At 43.4% G+C, this 24,015-nt stretch overlaps 1 protein-coding gene across 6 annotated transcripts in view; it reads left to right on the top strand.

Annotated features, from left to right (window-relative positions):
* The first annotated feature begins 3,876 nt into the window (after positions 1-3,876).
* Positions 3,877-24,015, top strand: part of MIA3 (MIA SH3 domain ER export factor 3) — a 28,024-nt gene continuing 7,885 nt past the window's right edge. For all 6 annotated transcript variants that reach the window (XR_012673162.1, XR_012673161.1, XM_075147160.1 and 3 more), the window contains exons 1-13: positions 3,877-4,092; positions 4,831-4,964; positions 10,268-10,354; positions 11,242-14,191; positions 15,122-15,406; positions 17,015-17,124; positions 18,408-18,539; positions 19,767-19,788; positions 21,952-22,040; positions 22,195-22,272; positions 22,361-22,471; positions 23,323-23,394; positions 23,610-23,714. Coding sequence is in view for 4 of the 6 variants with exons in the window: in XM_075147160.1 (XP_075003261.1) it covers positions 3,939-4,092; positions 4,831-4,964; positions 10,268-10,354; positions 11,242-14,191; positions 15,122-15,406; positions 17,015-17,124; positions 18,408-18,539; positions 19,767-19,788; positions 21,952-22,040; positions 22,195-22,272; positions 22,361-22,471; positions 23,323-23,394; positions 23,610-23,714 (4,329 nt within the window). In the remaining 2 variants the exon portion in view is untranslated. The remainder of the gene's footprint in view (positions 4,093-4,830; positions 4,965-10,267; positions 10,355-11,241; positions 14,192-15,121; positions 15,407-17,014; positions 17,125-18,407; positions 18,540-19,766; positions 19,789-21,951; positions 22,041-22,194; positions 22,273-22,360; positions 22,472-23,322; positions 23,395-23,609; positions 23,715-24,015) is intronic.

Here is a 24,015-nt window from a genome sequence, read left to right on the forward strand (position 1 = left end):
GCCGTGGTGGGCCGGGACAGGCCAGGCTGGTCCCGTGGGTGCCGGGGACGGAGGGGGCCGCTGCCGCCGTGCCCCGGCCTTTTCGCGCTTGGCTTCAGCCTTAAAAAAGGTGTCGCTCGCCCTAGGTGCTCAGCACACCCTGGCTGCGGGCTCCGGGGACTGGTCTGGGCAGAAAGCGGTGCAGGCCGCGGGGGAGCCCCTGGCGCCGGCAAACGTGCACCCAGGCTGGCTGGCTGGGTGCTGTCGGGTTAGGCGATGAACCGAGGGGCTGACAAAGCTGGGCTCGCTTCCATACGAAATAAATCCGAAATTAATGGAGAGTACGGATCTATCTGCAGCGATCGGCTGGAGCAGGGCTGAGGGCAGCAGGGTGTAAGGATTATGTGAAGGCACAGTTGTTACAGCGCTGCGGCAGAGGGGCTGGAGGCTTTCTGAGCCCCTGCCGAGGAAGCGCAGCAGGCTGCCCGGGAGCCGGCTCCTAAGCCTGTGCAGCTGTTGTGGGCGAGGCGTGCTGGCTTTCATCTGCGTGTGGAAGTGGGGAAATAAGAAATGCTAGCAAAGGGCGAAGCAGGAGAGATCAGGAGGAGCATGGGAGGCTAGCTGGATGTGTTCAATAGTGTGGCAGGGAGGTGTTTAATTCTACACGTAGCGTTACTAGAACCGTGACTAATGCAATGGTTACTCTAAAAGTAGATAGTTAACTAGATCCTGTTGCCACTTTTTCCATTAGCTGTATTGGTACTTTTCTGTTAGTTTGTAATTTAGAACATCATGTTCTACAGAAGAAAAGGATTCTGAATCAAAATCTTGTGCGTTGTAGAGCAATAATATTGCCTGTGCTCCTGCAGAGTCCCTGGATTCTAGAAATCCGTCTGCCTCAACCACAGAATCTGGTTTGTACAAATTTGTGCTGGAACTTGTTTCTTTAAATCAGTTTTGGCAACTGGCTTTGCCATGGAGTGTTTTGGTATGTGTAAAGTCCAGTTTTCTGAGTAAGGATTTACAGGTTTTTTTCAGAACAGCTCTGCCATGTGAGGGTGAGTAAATAATAAACTGGCTCAGATTAAAGGTTCATGTAATCCAGTATCCTGGTTCAACTGTGATCAATAATGAGTGTCAAGGGAATAGTACAAGGCAGAACGGCTGTTAACAGTTAGCCTCAGTATCATACCTTAATATGACATTTAATAAATCTATGTGGGGATAGCAGAAGTCTCCCTTTACTTTTTTTTTTAATCCTGTGTTCTTCCAATATATGACCAGCAGTTCATAAGTATTCTATATTATGAATTGATAGTTAACTTATTTGACTAACTTGACGATAAATTGTTAAATAGCACCACTTCTTTAACAGTGTCATCTTCTTTGTACTTTATAATCTGTACCTCGTATGAGTGTCTCATTGATCATTGATATTCCCCAAGCGTGGTGTCACTTCCTACAACACTTCTGATCTTTTGTTAGGTCAGTACCCTAATTGCACTGTTCAGCCAACTCCACTTCATTTCTTTAGGTTCTCACTTTTGCTTAGAAGCACATTTACTTTTGGCTTGTTTTTATCTTCCTGTGTCATACATGAGTGAGAGTCTTTGCTGATTCTTATGTAAACTTAGCCAACTGATCTTGTTAATGGGTATTAGTTACTTTAGTAGATGCTTTAGTGCAGGAGAGATGGGAAAACTGCTTTGTAACTGTAGACACATACAAATGTTAGATTCCTTATGTACAGTGGGACTGCTCTCTTTTTTGTCACACATTGAGGAAAGCTTTGGGTACATTTACTATGAAATACTTGAAATTGTAGAGAATGCTGGACGGTTGCAGTGGTAAACTTGTGTATACCTATCGACTGCAAGCTACTCGTTATTGCACAGTAAAGGCAATGACTTATGCAAGAAGTATGTGATCTTGTTTCTCCTCACATCTCCCTTTCTTGCCCTTGCCTTTATGACCACAGACACCGTTGCCTTTTATCTTGGTCTTTTAATAAAGATAAGCTCAGTAACCTTGCACTGATGAGAAATTACCAAACAGCTGTCTTCACAAGCAGGTGGACCTAAAGATGATGCTGGGAATTAAGCCACAAGAAATGTTAATATCAAGGGAAAAATGACTTGTCTTTCATTCATACAGTTATCATAAAACGACTTGAATATATTTACTTCCATATTGTAAATTGTGATAAAATTCACCTCTAAATTTTATGAGTTAGGCTTTCTTAGAGCTTTTTATCAGCCAATATCAGCAATGGCAAACGGGTATCACCTCATTTTACAGGATGTCAAATACAAAAATGTCAACAAAATTCCAGGGGGGCTGTCAGCAATACTGTGTGCTACAGCAACGATACTGCGCGAGGCCTGGGGAATGTGTGTAAGCACTGGGTGAATGAATCGTTGCATTCCTGTAGTGTGTGGATGTTTCCTTAGTCTCAGGATGGACCGGGCTGTAAGAGACAGCAGGATGTCCAAGGTGTGTTTGGCAAAGAGGTACCAAAGCCGTTCATTGCAGCACTAAGGAAGATACCTGTTTCTGCCGCAATGCTTTTTCATAATGTGATTAAAATATTAAACTGCTCTAACTGGGGTTTGAAAATGAAATGCTTCCATATTTTTCAGAGATTACGTAGCAGTAACTAAGCTTGTAACTCAGGCCCTGTACGATGGGGGCCATGGAAATTAGAGTATGTAGAGCAAAAATCAATGATCAAGAGGATATGATAAGAACATGAGCAGTGCCTCTAATGCAGTTAGCAGTGGTGATTGCTAACTCTTGTGATATATAATTTAAAATGGCTCTTAAAAAAAAACTCAGCTGTCCAGAGTTATCCTTTGACATGCACAAAAAAGCAGAGTCCTTCACCTTGCCTATCAGTTCTGCCAAGTGCCTATTCATTTTGGGAGCAGCTTCAGAATTTGCCCTTTGGAAACTGGAAAAAAAAAATTTTGACCATTTGATAAACCAGCAAGAAGACTCTCTTACGTTACCTATCCCTTCTTGGCTGCATCTTTTATTCTCTTCGTCCAGTCAGGGGCTGTGCTGAACAAATAACATGGGTCTGAAAAAGAGGAGGGAGAAGAAGTTTTGTTCATTTTTCTCCTGTACGTGATCATTGTGACTTCTGCTGTTATTCTACCATTTTAGAACTCTCAAGCAATATAAGTGTGATGGATGTAAAGAGGAGCTAATAAAAAAGTGCAGGCATAGGTGTAAGTAGCACATCTTTTGGTTTGCAAACATTCGTAGTTAAAACATAGCAGCAAGTGGAAGCTGAAGCTACAGAAGGGCAAGAGTAGGCCTGTTGGGGATCCTGCCTTTTCAGCAGTTAGGCGTGCAACCCTTCATTTGCCTGCACTTTCCTCAGCGGGGCTACGGCTGAGTGCTTTCCTACGCCCGTGTGACCGCAGGTTTAACCTCAAACTCTCAGGAGGTCTCCGGGAGAGATGAGATGCTTGCTTGGTGACCATTGCTCCTCTCAAGCGGAGATGTGAACTTCTCAGAGGGCGGGAGGGAGAGCAGCGAGATGGATGTTTGGATCTGTTGCATCCTCACCCTTGTGGGGGGGGTGCACGGGGGGAATTACACCTTTCCTGCACCGCGGTCAGACCGCTGGGCCGTTCTTCTTGCTTCAGCGATCCTCTGCTAGAGAAAACCGCCATTCATAAGCACAAATTAGGGGCAGGACCTTCCCTCTCACCCCTCCGCTGGGAGGCAGCCTGAAACAGAGCCGGACTCTGGCCCGGCGCAGGCGGCCGGGGGGTCCCGTCTCCGCGGGGGCGGGATCGGGATCGGGATGCCGCCGGGAGGGAGGGAGGGTCCGGGCGCTGCCCTCCTCCCGCCGTGGCGGCGGGGCCGGGCCGGTCCCTCCCCCGCCACATCGCCCTCCCGCCGGCGCTGCTGACGTGTCTGCTCCCTCCCCGCCGCCGGCGCCCGCCAACATGGCCGCAGCCCCGCCGCCGGACCCCCGGCTGCTCCTCGCCCTGCTGCTGCTCCTGCCCCCGCCGCCCTCCCTCCTCTGCGCCGCCGCTGCCGGGCCCGACCTGGGCCGCCGCTTCGCCGAGCGCAAGCGCTGCGCCGACCCCGAGTGCAGCAGTGAGTGGGGGCGGCGGGGACGCGCCGCGCCCCGGGGGGGCTGGGGGTGGCGGGCGACCCCGGCCCGGGGGCGCCCGGCGGGGAGTGGGTGGTCCCTGCCGGTGCCCGGCGCTCGGCGCGGCCGGGAGGCCGCCCCCCGCCCCCGGGAAGTTGTTACGGGAAAAGATGCAAACGTCGCCTGCCTGACGGGGGCATTTCCCGAACCCCCCATGGCTCTGGCACGGAAACTGGGGAGAATCGGGAAAATGGAAACGCGGCGCCGACCTGCGCCGTTCCTCGCCTTTTCACCAAGTTTTCCGATCCTCCCAGCTCCTTGGGTTGTTGGATTTTTTTTCCTCCCCCGCAAAACCCTCTTCTCTTCTAATAAACCCACTCCCTGGGTGGTGTTTGTGCGTTGAAGAATTTCAGGGTGATTCGCCAGGACACAGATGTCATCTTTCAGCCTGTCTAATTTAATATTAATAATTAGCTTCATAGTGCACTTCTGAAATGTAATTCTCAAGTGCTTTGTCAAATGCTTGTTTTGATCAGTGAGGTTGCTTTTTTTTTTTTTTAAAATAATCTCTTATTTTAGTTATACTTTCAGTTAAGTTCTTATCTCTTGACCCAATCTGGAAAATAGGAAACTGGTGCATGTGGGGAGGTCTTGTTTTCTGTCAGTTAGCAAAGACCCCTTTCATGAAACTGTTTTATTATTATTTTTAAAGTGATACTCTGCTTTTTGGTTTTTTTGGACAGTGCTAATGTGCCGAGGGAAGGCAACTCAGGATTTTAAAGGTCCAGATTGTCGCTTTGTGAATTTTAAGAAGGGAGAAGCGGTGTATGTATATTACAAACTAATAGGAAAATCAACCGAGCTCTGGGCTGGAAGTGTAAGTACTGTAAAGCATTTGTTCTCTTTGCTCTTCTTGGCGCTTTTTGTTGGTAATCTTTTTTCCTTCCTTTTGCCTCATAGAAGAACACTTAGGGTTTTGAACATAGCTAAATAACATAATGAATGCCATTTTGTCTTGAGACCAGTGTGAAATGGGATGTGGTTTGATCAAACCCAAGGCATTAAGAGCTGTGAAAAATGGGCAACGCTAATGTGTGTTAAAAACTGTTAGAAAACTGCCCTTGCGTTGAAAACCTCCCGTTGCAGAACTGTAAGTGGTGGCCCATGAGCCTCCCTTGAAGCTGAGCCTCCCTTCCCATCTAGGGAGGCTTAAGCCTGTGCTTGTGTTTACCCCTGACGTGGCCTCATCCTGCACTCTGTGTAATCCTGCTAAAAATCATTCCGTGTACATGTTCTAATCATGTTTCTCTTCCTAATATTCGGCTGCTGTCTTCCCCTTTTTATCTAAGCTGCATGCAGAATTGGAGGGAAAAAAGTAATAAAACTAAAAAGAATTAAGGTAAATTTGATTTTTAGAAGGTCTGTCTCTCTTTCAGCTTTAGTAACTCATTGTAGCAGCTTGCAGAGTAGTGGCTTTGTCCGAGTCGTCGTCGTCTTTGGGCAAAGAGAGGGTTAATGGGAAAGGAGGGTCCCCATACTTGCAGTTATTTCATAGAAAACTCCTCTCGGCTTTCATGATAAACACCTTATTTGCCTGACAGAAGCAGAAGTGAGATACCCTGGAGGAAGAGCAATTTTTGTGGACTTCCCTTGAAAATGCTGGCAGTCTGGAGGTTGCTTAGACCTAGTCTCTGTTGCCCCCTCCCCATGCTTCCCCTACATACCCTTTTGTGTCCAAATCATTTACTTCAACCTTCTTTCTTACTCTGGTCTTCTACAAGGGATAGCCAACTGCCTGTGACAGTGGTCTAGGCTGCTCGTCGCCACACCTGGGTGTTGACTGTGGGACTAGTGGTTTAGTGAAAAGCAGGATGTATCACTTTCTCTAACCTGTTCAGGCTGGGTGTGGACAGCCAAGCTCTCAGCAGGAGCTGAATCCAATTAGAATGATACAGAAGAGAGCAGAAAACTGCAGCACGTGATTAAAGAAGAGTTTATAATTATATCATGCTGGTAATTCCCTTCTGACATGTACTGTACCATAAATAATCTGGTTAATTAGCCGGTACAGGTTTCCAGGGCTGCCAGTTCTTGAGACACAGAGAAGCAATGTGGGGCCAATTTTGCATCTTCTAACAAGGTATAATGCAGGCTGCAAGATCAGACAGCAGGTTTAAGGTAATTGCTGAGTTAATATTCAGTTTAACTATTCACTGATAGGAAGCTCATGCAACAGTTAGGTGTGTCTCCAAGTTAAAAGGATGTTTGCTTTGAGTTTAACAAGTAAAAGCTGAAGTTGGCAGATCTAAAAGAAATGCAAAGCTCCATTTTATTTGTTGTAATTTTTAAATTGTGTTACACTATTTTCTGTGTTCCTTTTAGGGCAGTGATGACAGACTAATTCCTTTCAGTTGGTGGCTGTAATCCTTATTTCTTTTTTCCCCGGTTTGATTGACTGCTTTTGCCTTAATTGTAATACTGCAACAACCAGTTTGCAAACGCTGCAGTGGGGTCAGAGGTGCCTACCTTTGCATGTTGAATAGGGCACTGGCACATCTGACCCTGTCCCTGACTTGCAGATAGCGCTGGGGTCTCTCTCCTGCAACGGGACTTCCCATGCCAGATTGGGCTGGGCAACTTGATTTATGCAGACCAGCCGTGCCTGCTGTGTGCAGTCTTGGAGCTAGGGGGAGGCTGTTGCTTGCTAATTAAAAACAGGCTACTTAGTGAGGTTTGCCTTCAAACAAATTCCAATGAAAGGCACGTTACCTTCTGCCACAGCCCTTTTGGGATCTCATCGTGTGACTTTGGGTGCTCGTGTGTGTCACTTCATCTCATGAATCTTCCCTACTGCCTTTTTCCATTCCCCAAAGTTTTGGGGGAAATGTTAGGGCAGAATGGAAACTATGAAATCAAGGCATAACTGGTATTCTGATCTTTAGATGGATACAGAGGTTAGGGGAATGTGTGTATGAGAAGCTTCAACTACTGCAACCTGGGGCTTATTTCAAACAAGTTGTAAATACAGGCTCTAATCCTGAAATTGATTTTGAGGAGCCGTGAGAAATACAATAGTATTTTTGACCTGAAGGGAGATGATCTGATAAAAAAGGAGCCTTTCCCCAAGCCTGAAAAATCTATAGCAGTTGGGTCTGGGCTTTATTTGCCTTTGCTTTTCTAATTCACTCTGCCTTTTTCAAGCCATTGTTGATTTTTTTGCCCTGTGCCAGCAAACATGCTGTATTTTAACAAAATAGATCCTTTATTTTATGATCCCAGTCTTGTATACTTTATTGCTTACAGAACTGGCATTGAGCTTAGTGAGTATTTTGCAGGGGAAAAAATTCTGGAACCCAGCTATAATATATATTCTATACATTATGTGGCACGCAGTTTTTAGCAGAGCTGTCTAAGCCTCATTAATAAAGCAAAGCCAAATGCTTGGACAATATTCTATGACCATTACTTAATAGTGATTTTATGTTACGAATTTCACAAATTCCTCAGTTGAAGGAAAATACTTGATTTTTTTCCCAAAGCCGAAAAGTGGAGCACATCTGGTACTCTCATTGTCCAGTGCACCCTGTCCTGCTCTAAAACTAGTCTCTTCAGCACCCACCTCACATTGTTTACACTGTCAAGTTGTATTATGTAGACTTCCCTCCTATGCAGTTCTGCACTCTGCCCTCATCTTTAGCAGAGTCCAGAACTCCAAAACTATTTCAGATAATTTAAATGAAAGTGCTGCTTTTTAACAAAACATTTCAGCAAAGACACTTTAAATTCTTGCTGCAGAAGATTGTTATTTTATCTTGCAGCAAAGGGCTGAACTTTATTCCTTTGATTCAAGTTGAGAAAACTATTTCTGATTTCATCTTACAAGAAATGGACTTGGCTGCATGCAGGTCATGTCTTTTGTGCGGTTGATTATTTTTTAGTTTGTTTTCAAATCTTATACGTAGGGTAGTAGAAAGGAAGACAGGTGGGGTAAATTTAAGGTAAGACAGAGTATGTCTGGAGAACCCAGAGGATCAGGGAATTTGTTCCTTTTGTTTCTGTGTTTTCTTAACAATGCCAGTGTTCAGAAGGGGCAGACCAAACCGACTCCCTTCTTTGACTGATGTTCTGCAGTTTTAGGTACCTGTGATGCCTGTGCTTTAAGGATGTGGGCATTAAGATTAGAAACATTTGAACACCTTGTTTCCCAGCTGTCTGTTTTCTGTCACTGAGGTAGGTGGTGTGAGAAGCTGGTTTCTTGCTCGGTGGTGGTCAGTGAATCTGCCGCAGCTGGCTGCCACATGTGGGGACAGATGCTGTACGCACAGCCATGTGTTTTGTCCACCCACGGCATTTTAGCTGGGAAGGGAGTGGAACTGAAGGATGCACTCTTTTCTCCCATATTTACTTGGCATTCATAATGCCTTTCCTCTATCGTATCTGTAGAGAATGAAGAATGTTTCCTTTATTTGCACAATGGGGCATTTTTTCCCTTACAAGAGAGGACTTGTAGGGAGAGGAGCAGATGAAATTTTGGGCATGCAGATCCCATATGGCTCATAAACCACGTAAGTGGCAAACTGGGTCACTGCAGAGGCTTTGTGTGGTCAGCAGCTTGGATTACACTAAACGAGTTTCAGATTGTGATGCCTAATTATAATGGTAGTCACGGAGATTAGTCTGTAAGGAGGCTACTTCGAAGCTTTGGCTTTTGTTTTCGGAAAGATGATTTAAAACTGGAATAGAAGTTTGTAGAGAGAAACAGGCCAATTTAGAATAAAACTGTAGTATACCGCACAAAGACAAGCTTTTGATTTGACTTAGTTTAATTTCCCATTCCCAATAATAAACCTGCATACATTATCTCTTTTCCATAAGAGAGTATCTCTATGTGTTTACAAAACGTGGGGAGGTAATAGATTTGGTTTTTTATATATGTATAACTAACTTCAGAGATCTCAGCTATGGAAGGTAAGATTTGAATGAGAAATAGTTAAAAAAGGAAGCCTCATAATGTATCAGTGCTTACTTTGTTTGCATAACAAAAAAAAAGGTATTAGTACATATTGTTTACTGGATACAATTTTCTTTTTTTTTAAATCCAGAAAACTTCAGGTCAGGTGAGCCTATTTCAGTGATACCAATGTAACAATACATATATCTATATATCCCTAATTATTTTGACATAACTGGCTTCCTTTTTAATTTGATCTTTAACTGAGTGCTTTTACCAAATAAATTTTTCAAGAAAATTGGCAATTGTCGTCTTCCTCCTATAACAAAACATTGAGGAAATGACCAACAATTTTTTTTTCCCCCGGATATTTTGGTCGTCTAGGAACTCTGTACCGTTCTAGGTGTGTCCACCAGGCTCTAATTGCCTGCATTATCTAATCTGCACAGTGATAGCATGCTATTAATATTGGCTTCTTGACAGCTGTTGTCAGAACTCTCAAGTGAGAGCATTACTGTGTAGATCTTATCCAGTGAGTGATAAGAGAGATTCTTGTCTTCCACTGTTTGCCTTGGCTTAGCAGGTAGACTTGCTTGAAAATAGCCATCTGCAACTGATTTTTGCTTGTATTAGTCACTGAAGAGCAATGATGCATTTGCAAAGGTATATTTTCCACACAGGTTTTAAAACAGATTATTACCTGAGGTACAATTTTGCATTTTTCTAAAATCTGCTTTAAGAAATTTTTTTTTTTTTTTTGCTTAAGCTGCAAAGTGAGCGTATTTCAGGCTATAATATTGTGCGTGGATGTAAATCTTCTTAGTCAAAGATCCTCTTCTGCTTACTCCTTGAGAAAATACCTGAGGCATATGTGGTGCCGGTGAGAGCGCACGTTAGCAGTTAAAGCATGTGAGCCGGAATGGTTGGGCTTCAATCCCAGCTCTCCTAATAATTTGTATAAGTCAGGCTTTAAAACACGAACAGTGAAGTTGCTAAGTTTTACAAAGGTGTTGTGAAATGTAAGTATAAAACCTCAGTGAAAACTCTTGCATAAACAAGACATTGCTAATCTTTTTCTTCTATTCACTGTGTTAAACTTCATCTAGAAATATTTGAGAGTGAGTGTGACGTGTTTGTTACTAGTGTCTGTAATTAGGATTTTAACGTAGTCATGTGATCTCAAAAACTTCTTTACTTCTTTTTGTTTGCTTGTGTTTGTTTTCTGGCAGGTTGGAAGTGATTTTGGATATTTTCCAAAGGATTTACTTGAAATAAATCATAATTATTCCAATGAGGAGCTAGAGTTACCAACAGATGTAAGTCTTATTTGTTATTTCTTAATTGGGCTGCTTACTGTTTCTTACCTCAGCATTCAATAAGATCCCTGAGGAGGAGAATGGGAATATCAGTGATCCTTAGATACCTTTTCGTAGGAAGCAGCTACATATGTGTAGAGATGCGCATATGTGTTGGGGGTTAGAATGTTTGTGCAAATATGTATGTGGATGGGCTGTTTGGTATGTATTCAGAATTCTTTCTTTTCCCAAACTTTAAAAGTTTAAGGTATTCTCAGAAACAAACAAAACCGGATGCAGTTAGCCCTTTGATTCTAGAATTGGTCCTTCAACCCTTACACACATAAATGGCTTTCATGCACTAATAGTAACTCCAGAGTTTGTGTGGATAAGGCCTGTTTGTGGATGCAGCTTCAGACCCTTATGAAATCCTATTCGGTGGTTTGCACTGCTGTTTAATTTATTTTTCAGAAATTGTGTGAGAAGCAGCTCCTGCTTGGAGGACTTGGTCATTTGAGGAGAGACCAGCTAAAAGAGGCTGGGACAAACAAGCTTAGTGACGCTTGTTCTCTTCTCCTTACTGGCATTCAGCAATAGATTTGTTCTTAATTTGGGGTGTATGTGATGAGTGAAGTATAATACTGTCAACTTCATTGCTGACTTCCAGTTTGTTCCTCACTAGGAGGTCTTTGACGGGGCTAACCCATGAGCTTTTTATTTAGGGTCGTCGGGCAAAACTTCTACTGATTTCAAAGAGAGTTTTGGTTAAGTAATCAAGGAGTTAATTCTGCATGATTAATATAATTTACTTTGCTGCTGCATCTCTCTCTAACCAACAAAACGGATTTGGTTTCATGACTGTGATAAAGAAAATAATATTTGTGACTACATATTGTTTTTCATTTCAGGAAACAGACTTTGTTTGCTTTGATGGCGGAAGGGATGATTTTGATAATTATAATGTGGATGAGCTTTTGAAGTCATTGCAAGAGACAATAGCAAATGAAGGGGAAACTGAATCAACTGATTCAGGGACAAAACCAGCTGAAGAAATCGAAAGGGATGAGGAGATTGAACAGGTTGATACAGTAAAGTCCCTTGATGCTTTGGAGACAGACAATCTTGAGCTAAGCACAGAAGAAGACAAGGAAGCCCTTGCCGTGACAGAGGAAGTAGACAGTTCTCTTACAGAAGGAACTGAAAATACTGGGGGAGACTCCAGTGTCAATAGTCACAAAGAAAACTCTCAGGGAGATCAAATTGCACATGAACACTTGAAAGGAATGCTACATGGGAAACTAAAAGGGCTAGAAAGTGAAAATACCAAAAACACTAGTATTCCTCAGGGTGAAACCAGTCAACTTGACAAAGAGAGTGAAGAAGACAATGCCTATACACTTTTAAACAGAGAGCTCTCTGTGAACTTAAAAACAAAATTTGGCTCAACTGCAGATGCTGTTGTATCAGACGATGAGGTGACTCGCCTTGTTACATCGCTGGAAGATGATGTTAAGGAAGATTTGAGCATTAATACGCATGATGCAGAGGAGGAGCCAGACTTTGCAGATCAGTCTGAAGAAATCCCTTTGCTGTCTTTTACGGCAGAGGAAGAAATTGCATCTCTCGCAGATTTAGATGATGATGAAAATGATGACATTGAGTCACAAAATCATGAACTTGGTGAACATGCAAAGGGTGCTACACAGCTAAATAACCAAAGAGACAATGAGGAAGAACCCGATTCAGATGCATTAATTCTTAAGGATGCCTTCAGTAAGAGCAAGAAGTTGGGTGACAGTATAAGTGTGGACAGGTCCGAATCTAAACAAACAAAAGAGAAACAGGATGAGGTGATGCTAATTAGTAAAAGAGAAGCACCAGCAACAACTCAACCTGAGGATCTCTCCAAAGAACTCCTTAGAAAGGAACCTGTAGGTACAGGTGATCTGGGTTCAAAAGAAAAAACAAACAAAAGTGAACAGTTTGAAGAGCAGCTCACAGTTGATGGAACTGAGTCACGTACTGAAGAGGTGAAGAGTACTGCTGTGCCCGATCCTCATGTTTTGCCTAGTCCAGGAGATGATCTGGAGTCCAAATCATTTGTTAAAAGCAAGCAAGATGCTTTAAAACCACCTGTTGGGGATATTAACGAAAGTCCAGAAAGAGTGCTGCTTGCTCAAAGAGAGAAAGATGAGAAAAAGTTTAATGATGACACCTTGGAAGACATCTTGGAAAGTGATTTAAAGCACAAAATGTTATGGGAGAAAACAAAGGAGAAAGGAAGAGATGAGAACAAGCCTTCTGTTGATGTTCCAGCCAAACCAGTGAAAGAGGTAAAAAATGCATCTCAAAGTGACTTACGAGATACTGACCTCTTGAAAGAGAAACTGGAGCATGGAATGTCCACTGTGGCGAAAGAACTTCTGAGACATGAAGAAGATTTGAAACAAACAGGGGAGACCGATCATGAAAATCAAAAAACCACCTCTCTTAACAAAGAACCTGAAATAAAAAGGAGAAACGTGAAAGAAACCCCTGTAGGGGAGGGAGACCCAAGCCATAGAGGAGCTGTTGAGCAACCTAGGCCATGGGAAAATGAGACTGAGTATTCAGGAGCAGATGTGAAAGAAGAGCTTCCAAGAAATCTTGGCAAGATGACAGTATTTGAAGAAAGCATTGAGAAAAGTTCCCCTGAAGAAAAATCAAAAAACACTACACAGAATACTAATACAGAGAATCCTACTCAGCAAGGAACTGCTCGTACTGAGGATGCAGATTCAGACAGAAATCTTGGCACAAATTTAGCTAAAGAAAGAACACTAAGACCAGAATTGCAATCTGAAGAGCCAGATGCTGAAGACGACCCTGACCTGAAACAAGTAGAGGAAGAGCTACTGGAAGATGAGAATGCTGCAAGTGCAAAGCTGTCGCAAGCAAGGGCTGCAAATACACAGGGTGATACACTAAATGTTAAAAGTACAAACCCTGAATTAGAAGTACTAAGTGAAGCTGTTTCGGGAACTGCAAATCCTACTTATAAAACAGGAGAGGAAACAAACGCATTTTCTAAGGAGGCTAAAAAAACGATCAGCATGCAAGATGCAAGTGAGACTGAGAACAAAGAGGCTGACGTACCAGTGAGTGAAGATGCTGAACTGGATGAGATGGAACGTGTCATGGAAGATGATGAGGAGTCTTCTGAAGCTGAGGACCCATCAGCTGTGGAAGAACATGATTTCCAATCTCCTGACACGGAAGACAACAATGACTTTAACCAAAGGAAAGATCATCTCCCAGAGGGCATTTCACAGAAAGACTCAAAAGAGGTGCAAAATTTAGAGCATACAAGAAATGACTACCAGAAATCTGCACGTTTCCCCAGCCCTGCTGACAGCTCAGCAGCCACAAATGACACTGTAACAGACTTCAGTGAGTCTGTGAAGCGGCTCACAATAATGAGAGATTTTCTTGATGAGAAGCGTGTAATACGTCTACAAAAGTACCTTGGGCTTCAACACGTGGTTAGGATAGAAGCTATGTTTCATGACATGAAGGTAGAGATGGAGCTTGCTCGGAAGGCAAGCCATAACAACGAAGATCTAGAAAAAGCTTTGGACCAGATACTTGAGTTTTCAGAATCAAGCATTCTTGATGTTGTAGGAAAAGTTCTGGATTCCAGAGTGGCAGAAAATAAAGAGGAGGTGGTGAAAGAGATGGATTTGTATGATGAGGAGAGTGCACTGATGGATGATGTTCAAGAATTAATATATTCTTTAAGGAGTAAATATTCGTCTGCTAGTGAGAGTGTCCCACTTGCATCTATTCCAGAACAGGAAGATGATCAGCTGCGTGTTCCAGGTAGGATGTTAAACCAGTTAATAAATAGATAAAATGGAAGTAAAACCCTACCCCAGACAATACTATGTAACCCTCTTTAAGAAGAGGGCAAGGGACCAGAATTGAAAGAGGCCCTGTGGAATCTGCTGGGTTTTTGCTTATTTTTAATGCATATTTTTGGCATTGTGATGGGTGTCCCAGGGACAAATCCTGAGAGAAAACGTTGAGCTCGGCATGTCTGTTCTTATGGGCGAGGTTCTGTGTAAGATAAGTGGGATCCGTGCATGGATATGGCTGGAAGGAGCCATTCAAGTCATGTCTATACCTCCTCCTCTCAAGAAATAGGGATTCACATATATTAATGCACTGAATTTTCTGGAGGGTTTAGAGCAGTCTTTTTTTCTGAACTAGGTAGCATCTAATTATGAGAGATCCAGTGATTAATGCAAAGTTCAGGCACTAAATCCATGCACCTAAAATGTCAGGTGTCCCTATCATCATATTTTTGTCCACATTCATAAAAGACTGCTTAAGTAGAAATACTGAACAAACAGATCTTTTGATGGGGGAAGAACCGGCGGTAGAGCCTGCTGCAAACTTGCTGTTTTTTCTAATTAATGTGCAAGGAGGTAAGATACGCTCTTAGCAAGGCTCCTTTTACAGTAGTATATGTTAAGTATGTGATTTCTGATAAAGTCACAAACAATGAAAATATTTCATCTTGCAGTATTTCATTGTAAGGTCAGTGGTTGATACCTTGCATAAATTCGATATAAACATTTAATTAGATGTTACTGAAAGTTGATTGAGAATATATTGGAAGCAATACACAAGCTGAAGTATTTAAAAAGTGTCAAAGCTTTGTCAAATGCAATATTTCACTGGAGACGGACGTGGGTAAGAAATACACATTAGCTCAGTGCTTAATTCATCTCTCCCTCTCTGTCACAGATGGTGCAAAAGAGGCTGAATATGACAGAGTTTCCATCAGAAACCCAAATGCCATTGATGAGAGCAATCAGGAATTTCATCAGCTTGAAGATAGGAGGCCACAACAGCCTATTGAGGAGAAGGAGGAGAGGGCTGTTAATGTTCCACTTGAGCATGAAGAGGCCAACTTCTCGCATAATAGAGAGGCCGAAGAAGGGTACGATAGTGAAAGAGGATCGCTACTGGAAGATACTTCCTTTGAGTCAATTGATTCAGGACAGAGTGCCAGGGAAGATATTGCTGCAGGTAAGCTTTTGGAATTGGGTTATTTTGTTCTTTTACTCTTAAAGAGGAGCATGGTTGAATGGTTTTTAGGCAAATACCAAGGTTTTTCACTAATATTTTCATTGTATGTTGTTGTAATCCTAATGGCTTTCACTGATCTGTGACAGTCCCTCTAGTGGCAGTTTTGTCTCGCTACCACTCATCTCAGCAGAGAGGTTTTTCTACTACCTTTTTGCACTAGAGAAATAAGAAAAGTTCTCCTGTAAGTATTATAGTCAGAGCTCTGAGCTCAGGCTGGTGGACTCTGTCTCAGGATGGTAGTGGATAAAGAGCAGAAATCACTGGAAGCATACCATCAGCCCAGGTTTCCTCCTCCTTGCAGGGGCACTGACAGTCTAACCATTAGGCTATAGAATCATGTGCTCTGTCTGCTCGCTCTTTTTAACCTGTGACTCCGGGCTAAATTACTTTCCGGGAAAGATGGAGTGTAGCTTCCCTCAAGCAGTTCAATAATTTCTGGCTAAGGTGTTTGTTGAAGTAAGAGAAATACTTGACTCTGTTCCGTTGAGGCCTTCTCCCTCTGGAGCGAGTATGCTGACCTGTGCTGACTCATCATTATGCCGAAGAGGGATCCCATTACCGTCATGTTCCCCAGCTCTGTTTTGGCATGAAACTGCCTTTGACTCCATTCTTGGTGCTAAGCTTAGCTTTGCTGTTCTGCATTCACCTCTGATTATGCTTAATAAATGCGTCTTCACTGAGCATTTAGAAAAAATTCAGGCACATCTTGCTTAGCTTTTGTACGCTACTGAGGTACTGTACTGTCCCCATAGCCAAGCACTTTTGAGCAGCTTCTAAGTTCTGAGGGAAACTCTAGGTTAAATGCAAAGATACCTAATGAATTTTAAATGGCTGGTGGATTACGTATGTGATTAAGCAGTTGGATGTTCAGTTGTATTTTAGACCATTTTCCATTCCTTCCTTAATGGTGGTTAAATGATAGGAATTCCTATGAGGACTGCTAGAAGTGCTGAGAAGAAACAGAGCAGATGCTCTGTAGAACCACTGGTCACAACAGCTGTTCCACAATGTAACAACAGGCTGGGCAGGTGGTTATTTGAATCTGCTAGCCTGAATTCATGGCAACAGTAGCAGTGAGAGGAGAAGGCAGGCTTCAGATCAGAGTCGAAGTAAAGATGGTTTAAAGCTTATGCCATACTAACAGTGCTGTAAACTTACTAGAAGACGTAGGTTTATTGATTAGGAATTGAATAGTGTGTGGGTTTTTGTTGTTGTTGACTTGCTGCTGAAGGAGTTGTACGTGCTCTGTCTGAGGCAGGCTCGGCAAAGTGACTTTGTGTATCCGTGTCCCTCTCTGCGGTACCTTTTCTAAAGCAGCCTGTGGAATATCACTATCCTTTCTAAGGACTTTTGACTCTTTCTTCAATGCCCTGGAGAACCGGGGGCCGTAATTTCAAACCTCGCCTAAGACGCCGCAGAAACCGCGGTGTAGGGGGGGCAGAAGTGGGTTCCCGGTTGCAGCCCTGCCCTGTCAGCAGGCCCTGCTGGCGACGGCTGACACGCGCGCGGCCGCTCCGTCAGGTAACACCTCTCTCCCTCTCCCTCCAGACCCCGACGAAGGCGCCGGGCGGCCCGCAGGACGCGGGGCGGAGGCAGGCGCCGCCTCACGGGGAGCCCTCGGCGAAGCGGCGCCGGCGGCCCGGAAGCTCCTGCGGCGGGTGAGCGGCGGAGATGGCGGCTGCGCATGCGGGCGGGGGCGGCGCGCGCCGATGACGCGCGCGCGGGCCGGTGGGAAGCGGGGGCGGGGGGAGTGTCAGTCTGGGCTGACGTGTGCCTGGAAGTTGGCTGGCGCCGCCATGGACCCCGCCGGCGGCGGCGCGCGCCTCGTGGAGCCCCCGGCGGGGCGGCTGCTGCAGGTGTGCGAGGGAATGGGGGGGGGGGGGTGGTGGTGGTGGTGGTGAGTGTGTGTGTGGCTCGCGCCGGGCGGGGCAGCCCCCCGCGTCGCCCGCCGTTGGGAGCCGTTAACGGCCGCCGGGCGTGACAAGCGGCGGAGGAGCTCCGCCGGTCCAAACCGGGGGACCCGGCACCCCAAGTGACATCCCCCGCCCCGCCCCGAGGGAGACGGGCCGAGGCGGATGTTGCTCCGCGTCCCTGAGGGGGGTCACCCCTGCCGTACACCTGCCCCGCTCCCTTCGTGAAGGGGCTGTTTTTCCTCGCCCCCGCCCCGCGATGTGGGGCAATCCCGCGGGAGCGGAGGCGTCTGCTGGCGTCAACACTGGCAGGGATCGCTGCCTGGCCTCTCGGCGCTCCCCGGCGCTTGGGGGGAGAGGGTGCCTGCGAAGACAGCCGCTCGCCCCTAGGTCGGGCTTTGCAGGGGGAAGCGTGCGCCCTCATTTTAATCTCACCCTTCTGCCGGTTGCAGCCAGGGAGAAGGCAGGGATTTCTGTGTGGCTTGCACAGTTTATTTTCCGAGCGCCATGTCTGTATCAGTCCTGTAAACTGTACCAGGTATTCACACCTTTTTCAGGCAGTTGGTGCTCTGTGGCCTTCAGAGAGACGTGTGACGAGACACATGGCATATGACCCTGTGACCAGGGGAAAAGATCTGAGCCGTTCTTACTGGATTGTTACGAATGTCCAGCTGTAAAGCTGGGTTTTTTCCTATGTTTTTCCATCTTTATAGCTTTATTTGGAAACAGATCAACTGACTACTAGTACTGTGTAACACAAAATGTGTGTATTGGCTTATTTTATTGTAACTGTTCTTTACCAGCAGATTGTTACTGTCAGGTGTCTTCCAGATACTCAGACTTTTGAGTTGAAATGCAAGCATCAAGCTGCTTTGTGGTTTTCTTCGTTTTCAGTTTACAGAAAAACTGCAAGAAAGCTCTAGATGGCTCTCTGGTTTTATGAGAGGAATAAAAGCATTTGGCAGGCTGCTTATTTTGCCTGAGTATTTAATAAAAACATATTCATAGTTGTCAATGTTGTTGGTTTTCAGTTGGTTGCTACCCTGCCGGAGGAAATTCGTCCTGGGCCTGATTTCCATGGACTTCCATGGGAGCCTATTATTATCACTGCCTTAGTGGGAATTGTCACACTTGCTGTAATTTTCTGGAGAACCTGCCTTTCAGTGAGTATACTTCATGCTTGCAAGCCTGCTGATATTTCACTTGCTGAGCGGTCTTCTTGTATGATTAAACTGTTTCAGCTTACTAGGGTCAAAGAAATATGTAGTCTTTCGCGGTTTTGCTTTTTTAGAGCATTAATGTGAACTAAATGCTGGGCTTAATAGCTAAAGTAAGTTGTAATTTTCTTCACGCTAAGAAGCGTTTCCTTTAAGCTATTAATTGAAGATTTTTTTTTTAGTAAGGAGCAGTTTCGAAATCAAAATAAGGGAGTAGATGTAAATCAAGAAGGCCGAGGAAAGAGTCAGCATATCTTTGAACTGAGAAGCCCTTCCATGTGTTTGTTGCTGACTATCTCCAAAACAAGCAGTTAATCCTTCCCCTGTCATATTGTCCAGCTGCTTGTAGGTGCTGCATTTAGAAACCTAAACATCTGATCTTAATTCTCACTGGAGAGCCCTTTCCCCAGTCTGCTCCTCACTCTGCATTAGTCCTCCTCTTTCCTACACGGATAATTTTCTGTGCAAGAAAAATACCATCACCAGCTCTTAAGTATACCAGTGCATCTCCTTGGAAATCGATAGATGAGAATCAAATAGGATAGTTTATTTTACAGCTGTCCAGTTCAGTGATTATATGCTCTGGAAGTCTGTGGAATACTTTATCTCTGCTTGACAAAAATACATTAGAACTAAATATTATCTGTAATAACACTGGTAGTTTTTTTCCTTGCTTAGTTTTGATACTGAATAGGCTAGATCAGTTTCAAATGCAAAATAGTGTTAATATAACAGCATAAAAAGAAAGCTTCTGCAATTCTTTAAAGGTGTTAGTTTCAAAATGAGCAACTGTCATGTAAACATATATTGCTTTAAATGGATCAGAACGGGGATGCAGGTGTTTTTTGTGTTTGCAAGTTCATGACTGTTGTTTGATGCAAAATGGCTTCATTTTCTTTGTTGCAAATTGGATGTGGGCAATTACTGCTATCCTTTTAGTGACTAAGTAAAGTTTACTAAGGCTCTAGGACAGGGCATTAACCTAGAAGCTTTTATTAGAAAACAGCTTAAGCTTGTTTGTAGTGTTATTCAACACTCTTGTTGGCAGCGATAGATGTGTTTTCCATATGCTTCTTTAATCCATGTGTAAGTGGTGACTTTTTGTCTATAGGAAAAATTAATAAAATTTTTCACTTACCACTTTTATGGCTAATTTTTTTTTTTCTTCTGTAGGTAAAGAGTAGAATATATCAAGGTAAGGTTTGGGGTTTTTTTTGTGCTTTTCAGTGTACTTGATGCTTAGGCATGTAAAAGTTTTGAAGATTGTTTCAGAGGACTAAGTGTCAATTTTCACTCCCTTTCAAGGAGGATGTTAAGTCTGGGGTTATGGTATAAGCTAGGCTGGCAGATGATACTTATCTGCATCTGAGGATTTCAGTTTTGCTTTTGATAATGCTTTGATTAGGAGAAACAATGCAGCTCGCACCTGCAAATTAAAGAAAAAGGCAAGGGAAAGCTCTGGCTTGTTCAACATAAATGTGATCCATTGGTTTACTGGTACAGTGGCAGTGGGACAGAGTTTGTTTTGGTTTTCTGACTAGCAGTGAATCTGCTTTTGCTTGTTGCTTCTCATAAAAAGCAGTAGCTAGTTCCTCTTGCCTTTTTGGGTTGAGGGGAGCCTGAAACTGCCTGCTGTGCAGTTGCAAAGAGACCTTCTAAATGGAGACCTAAATATGCAGATATTCCTGTGGCTAGCACGTCGCTTTTTAGAAGGGCATTTCTCCAGCTTCAAGTACATAAAATTAGTTACCGAATGGAAAGGAAATAGAATTCAAAGTAGGGCAATTGCTGAAATTTATAATTGAATACAAAACAAAAATATGAAAGAATTGTCTTCACATAACTCTCTGCCTGTTTCCTCTTCACAAACCGTGCTTGCTACTTATCTGTCATTCCTCTCTAGTTTCATTGTAGTTATACTGCAGTTTCCTTCTATATAATTAATGCAGAATTGGTGAGCTGAAAAAATCCATCTTGGATCTGTAAGGAGATTTCGGTGCTGCAAAACAAATACTATTGAAGGGGGAAAAAGATTGGTATCAGAAATCACTTAGCAGCCCGCCTTAAAAAAAAAAAAAAGGAGGAACATAGATCTAATCCCCCTTTGCTTTTTCCCCCCAAATATTCTTCTGTATAATACTGTATAGAAACTACTAAAGCTAAGAGCAAAGAAATATTTTTCAAGCATGATAAAGTTCATGTTGTTATTAAAATCTTTATCTAAAAGGGAGGAATATTAACAGTGACAAAAATGCATCAAGAAATAGATTGCATTCGGAATCCCAAAGATAAAATCTATTATCCACTCTTTCTCACAGTAGTAAAATTGGGAGACGAAGCTAATGCAGGGATTCCTGCCCCCCTTAAGCTGCTGAGAACTATCTTGTACCTCAGCAGTCTCTTGTTGGCTCTCCCCTCCCCAGAGCAGGAAGGGCTGTGGATCCGCTGGCCCAGAAGCCCTCATGTGGGAGGGGAAGGAGGAGTAGCAGTTGCCATTGCATCCTGTGGGATGCAGTTGGAACAACCAGTGCTTCCTGTTTGTGCTGCAGGATTTGGTGTGAGGCAAATGGGGCTTGGGATGTTCAAATATGGGGGTGGTTAAGGACTTGAAAAAGAATGACAATTGGATGTTTCTTGAAATTAATTTGCAATAAAATAATTTAAGTATGTTAATGATTTTTGTTGAATCCTGAGGGTTGGTTGGCGACTTGTTTAGGTTGAGAAACAAGTGCATGCCTAAAGAGCTGTTGCTCGGTCACAGCCCTTTTGAGGTCTGTGAGCAATAGTGTCTGTTAGAAAGCCGTGCAGTTCCTTGAGGCTTACTGATGCTGTCTGCTAGCTGACGGTCTCTTTTCTGTTCCCAGTAGGTCTTTCAGAGCTTTCAGCCTGTTGTCCTTGCTCACCAAACATTCAGTTTCAATACAGCAGGAAGAGGTGGTTGTTAGGGAAGGTGTTGCATCTCCCTGAGTGTCACAGGGGACTGAGACTGCTCTGACATCCTCACTGCCAGTTTTTCCCTTGAACATGCCTCATCTGTGTGTAGCCAGCACCTTACTCCGCTCTGCTGTGCGTTCTCTGACCAGCTTCTGTGAAGTGGATGCAAGAGCTATATGCTTTGTGTCAGTGTTCAATGCTTTACTGTCTTGTTTTCAATCCTAACTTTAAATGAAACCTGGAGATGCTTAGACTCCTGCAGAAAGGGCTGACTGCCAGGGAATTGACACTATCCTGATTTGTGCTTTAGTCCTTACCTGAAATGTTCCCTAAAGTGGTAGCAATGATAGCTGATAGCTCTGATTCCCCCTTCCCCCACTCGGATATGAAGTACAGTTACTGTAAGCTTTCTTTTTCTTCCTAGTGACTGAAAAGCAGCTTGCTGAAAAGATTAAAAACCTGCTACAAGAAAAAACAGAAATCTTAGAAAAGATGTCAGAATATGATCAAAAGGTATTGTTCTAGGTTCTCGTCCTTTGCTTCCTAATTTTCTGTTATTGGTTTAATGACACAGTCAATGCAAGAGCTAGTATATTTTTATTTTCTATTCTTACTGAATATTATATTAACAATTCCCTCAGTTCTGTTTGGTTGTTTCTGTGCTTAGATAAAGGAAGCAAAGGAATCTGTGAAAGTGGCCCAAGAACAAAAAGACATTCTCTCCGATGAAACTGCAGGGCTTAAGGTAAGAAACAGTTAACTCTTTCTGTACTGAAAGCAAAAACATCAATAAAATAACTTGCTTTAGTTGGTCCTTTATTCTTTTTTTTTAGGACACTGTCAAAGGACTGGAAGAAGCAAATCGTCAGCTAGATGACAAAGTAAAAAATCTGCACACAATGCTTGAAACAGAGAGAAAAAAGAATGAGAAGAAACAGAACAAGGCAAGAGCAATCATACTAATGTCTTTTATTGTTTTTAACTTAATGTGCCATAAAAGCTGTTCACAACCTAATGGGTAAACAGATAGAGGTAGAGCAAACAAGATGGACCATCTGAAAAAGAACTGAAATGTGATTTCAGGTTCATCCCAAGCTCAAGGGGGAGAATCTATTGATTGCATGGTGGTTGGTTGTTGGTTTGTGGTGGGGTTTTTTTTGTGTGTGTGTAAGATCTTGATGAACTTGTGTGGTCGTGAGCTTTCACACACAAATGGTTGTATTCAAGTCATGGGCTAGTCTAATACTTCCTAGCCAAAGCCAGGAAATTCCTTAGCAATATGGGTTGAAGGTTTCAGGTTGGTAAGAGACATTTTCTTGTACTTAGAGGAAGCATCTAGTTCTGTAGTAAGTGTGAAGATCTCCAAGCTGCCTGTCACTCTTCTTGTCTAGAGGTACTTCTTTCTCTTTTTTTTTTTTTTTTAAAAGGCTAGTTTTCTGTAGTAATGGTAAGCTCCAACAAGTCCTTTGGTGCTTTGATCAAAGGTTGCTAATGACAGCTGCACGTGGTACTTTCGTTCTAGACTGCGCAGGTGTACCAGGAATCTTCCTAGCCACGGACAGGCAGAGTCACAGGAGGAAGTTGATTCTCGTGTGCTGTGTGTTTCTATTCCTTGCTTTGCTGATAAGGCAGCGCTGTGTTGCTGCTAGTCTAATGGCTGCTCTAAATGGAAATTTGTTAGTGTTTTGGCTTACCTGTATATTTTGGAAGTATAAAAGGAAAGGTAATTACACATTTGGGCTAAGGCACGTACCAGGCTAATACAAAGTCACTGCTCATCTTTTTTTTCATATAGATCTCTGAAACCCAGAAGTCCTTGGAGGAACTTCAGGAGGCTATCAGTGTGCATTCTGTAGAGCTTTCAGAGGTAAAGCATTATCTACACCCTCGTAACAGTCACATGTACAGGTTCTTGTACCAGGAAAATTCGTATCTAGGATGTAATTGAAAATGCTAGCTTGGCAGATTCCAGGTTGTTTGTGCATATATACCTTTTTCTTTTCCATTACTAGGTAATATGTAGCTCTTGCCCCATTACAGTTTGACTTCATGTCTTTTTGTTCCTTTTTGTTTCATATGTAGGTGCAGGTAGCCCTTAATGAAGCTAAACTAAGTGAAGAAAAGGTGAAATCTGAGCTTCATCATGTGCAGGAAGAGAATGCTAGGCTGAAAAAGAGCAAGGAGCAAGTAAGTTATGCCCAGGCCAGGCAACTGTGTTTCCCTTTCGAACAAAATATCGGGGCTTTATTCCTAGTTTTCTTGAGTATAGCTTCGAGGTGTCTCCGTTTTCTTAACATATCAGAATTCCATATTTCATGTCATCAAGATAAAATTTAAACCCCTTGCGCCTGCCTGCACAGGCTTTTTGCGCTGGTGAGCCACATGTCTTCAGTATGAAGGCTTTGCCAGTTCAAATGATTCAGTTTTTGTCAGCAACTTCACAGAAAGTCTGTGCTGATGTGGTGGTCACTGCATGGTCAGGAGATTG

Source organism: Calonectris borealis, chromosome 3 (assembly GCF_964195595.1).
Source record: "Calonectris borealis chromosome 3, bCalBor7.hap1.2, whole genome shotgun sequence".
Taxonomy (NCBI): domain Eukaryota; kingdom Metazoa; phylum Chordata; class Aves; order Procellariiformes; family Procellariidae; genus Calonectris; species Calonectris borealis.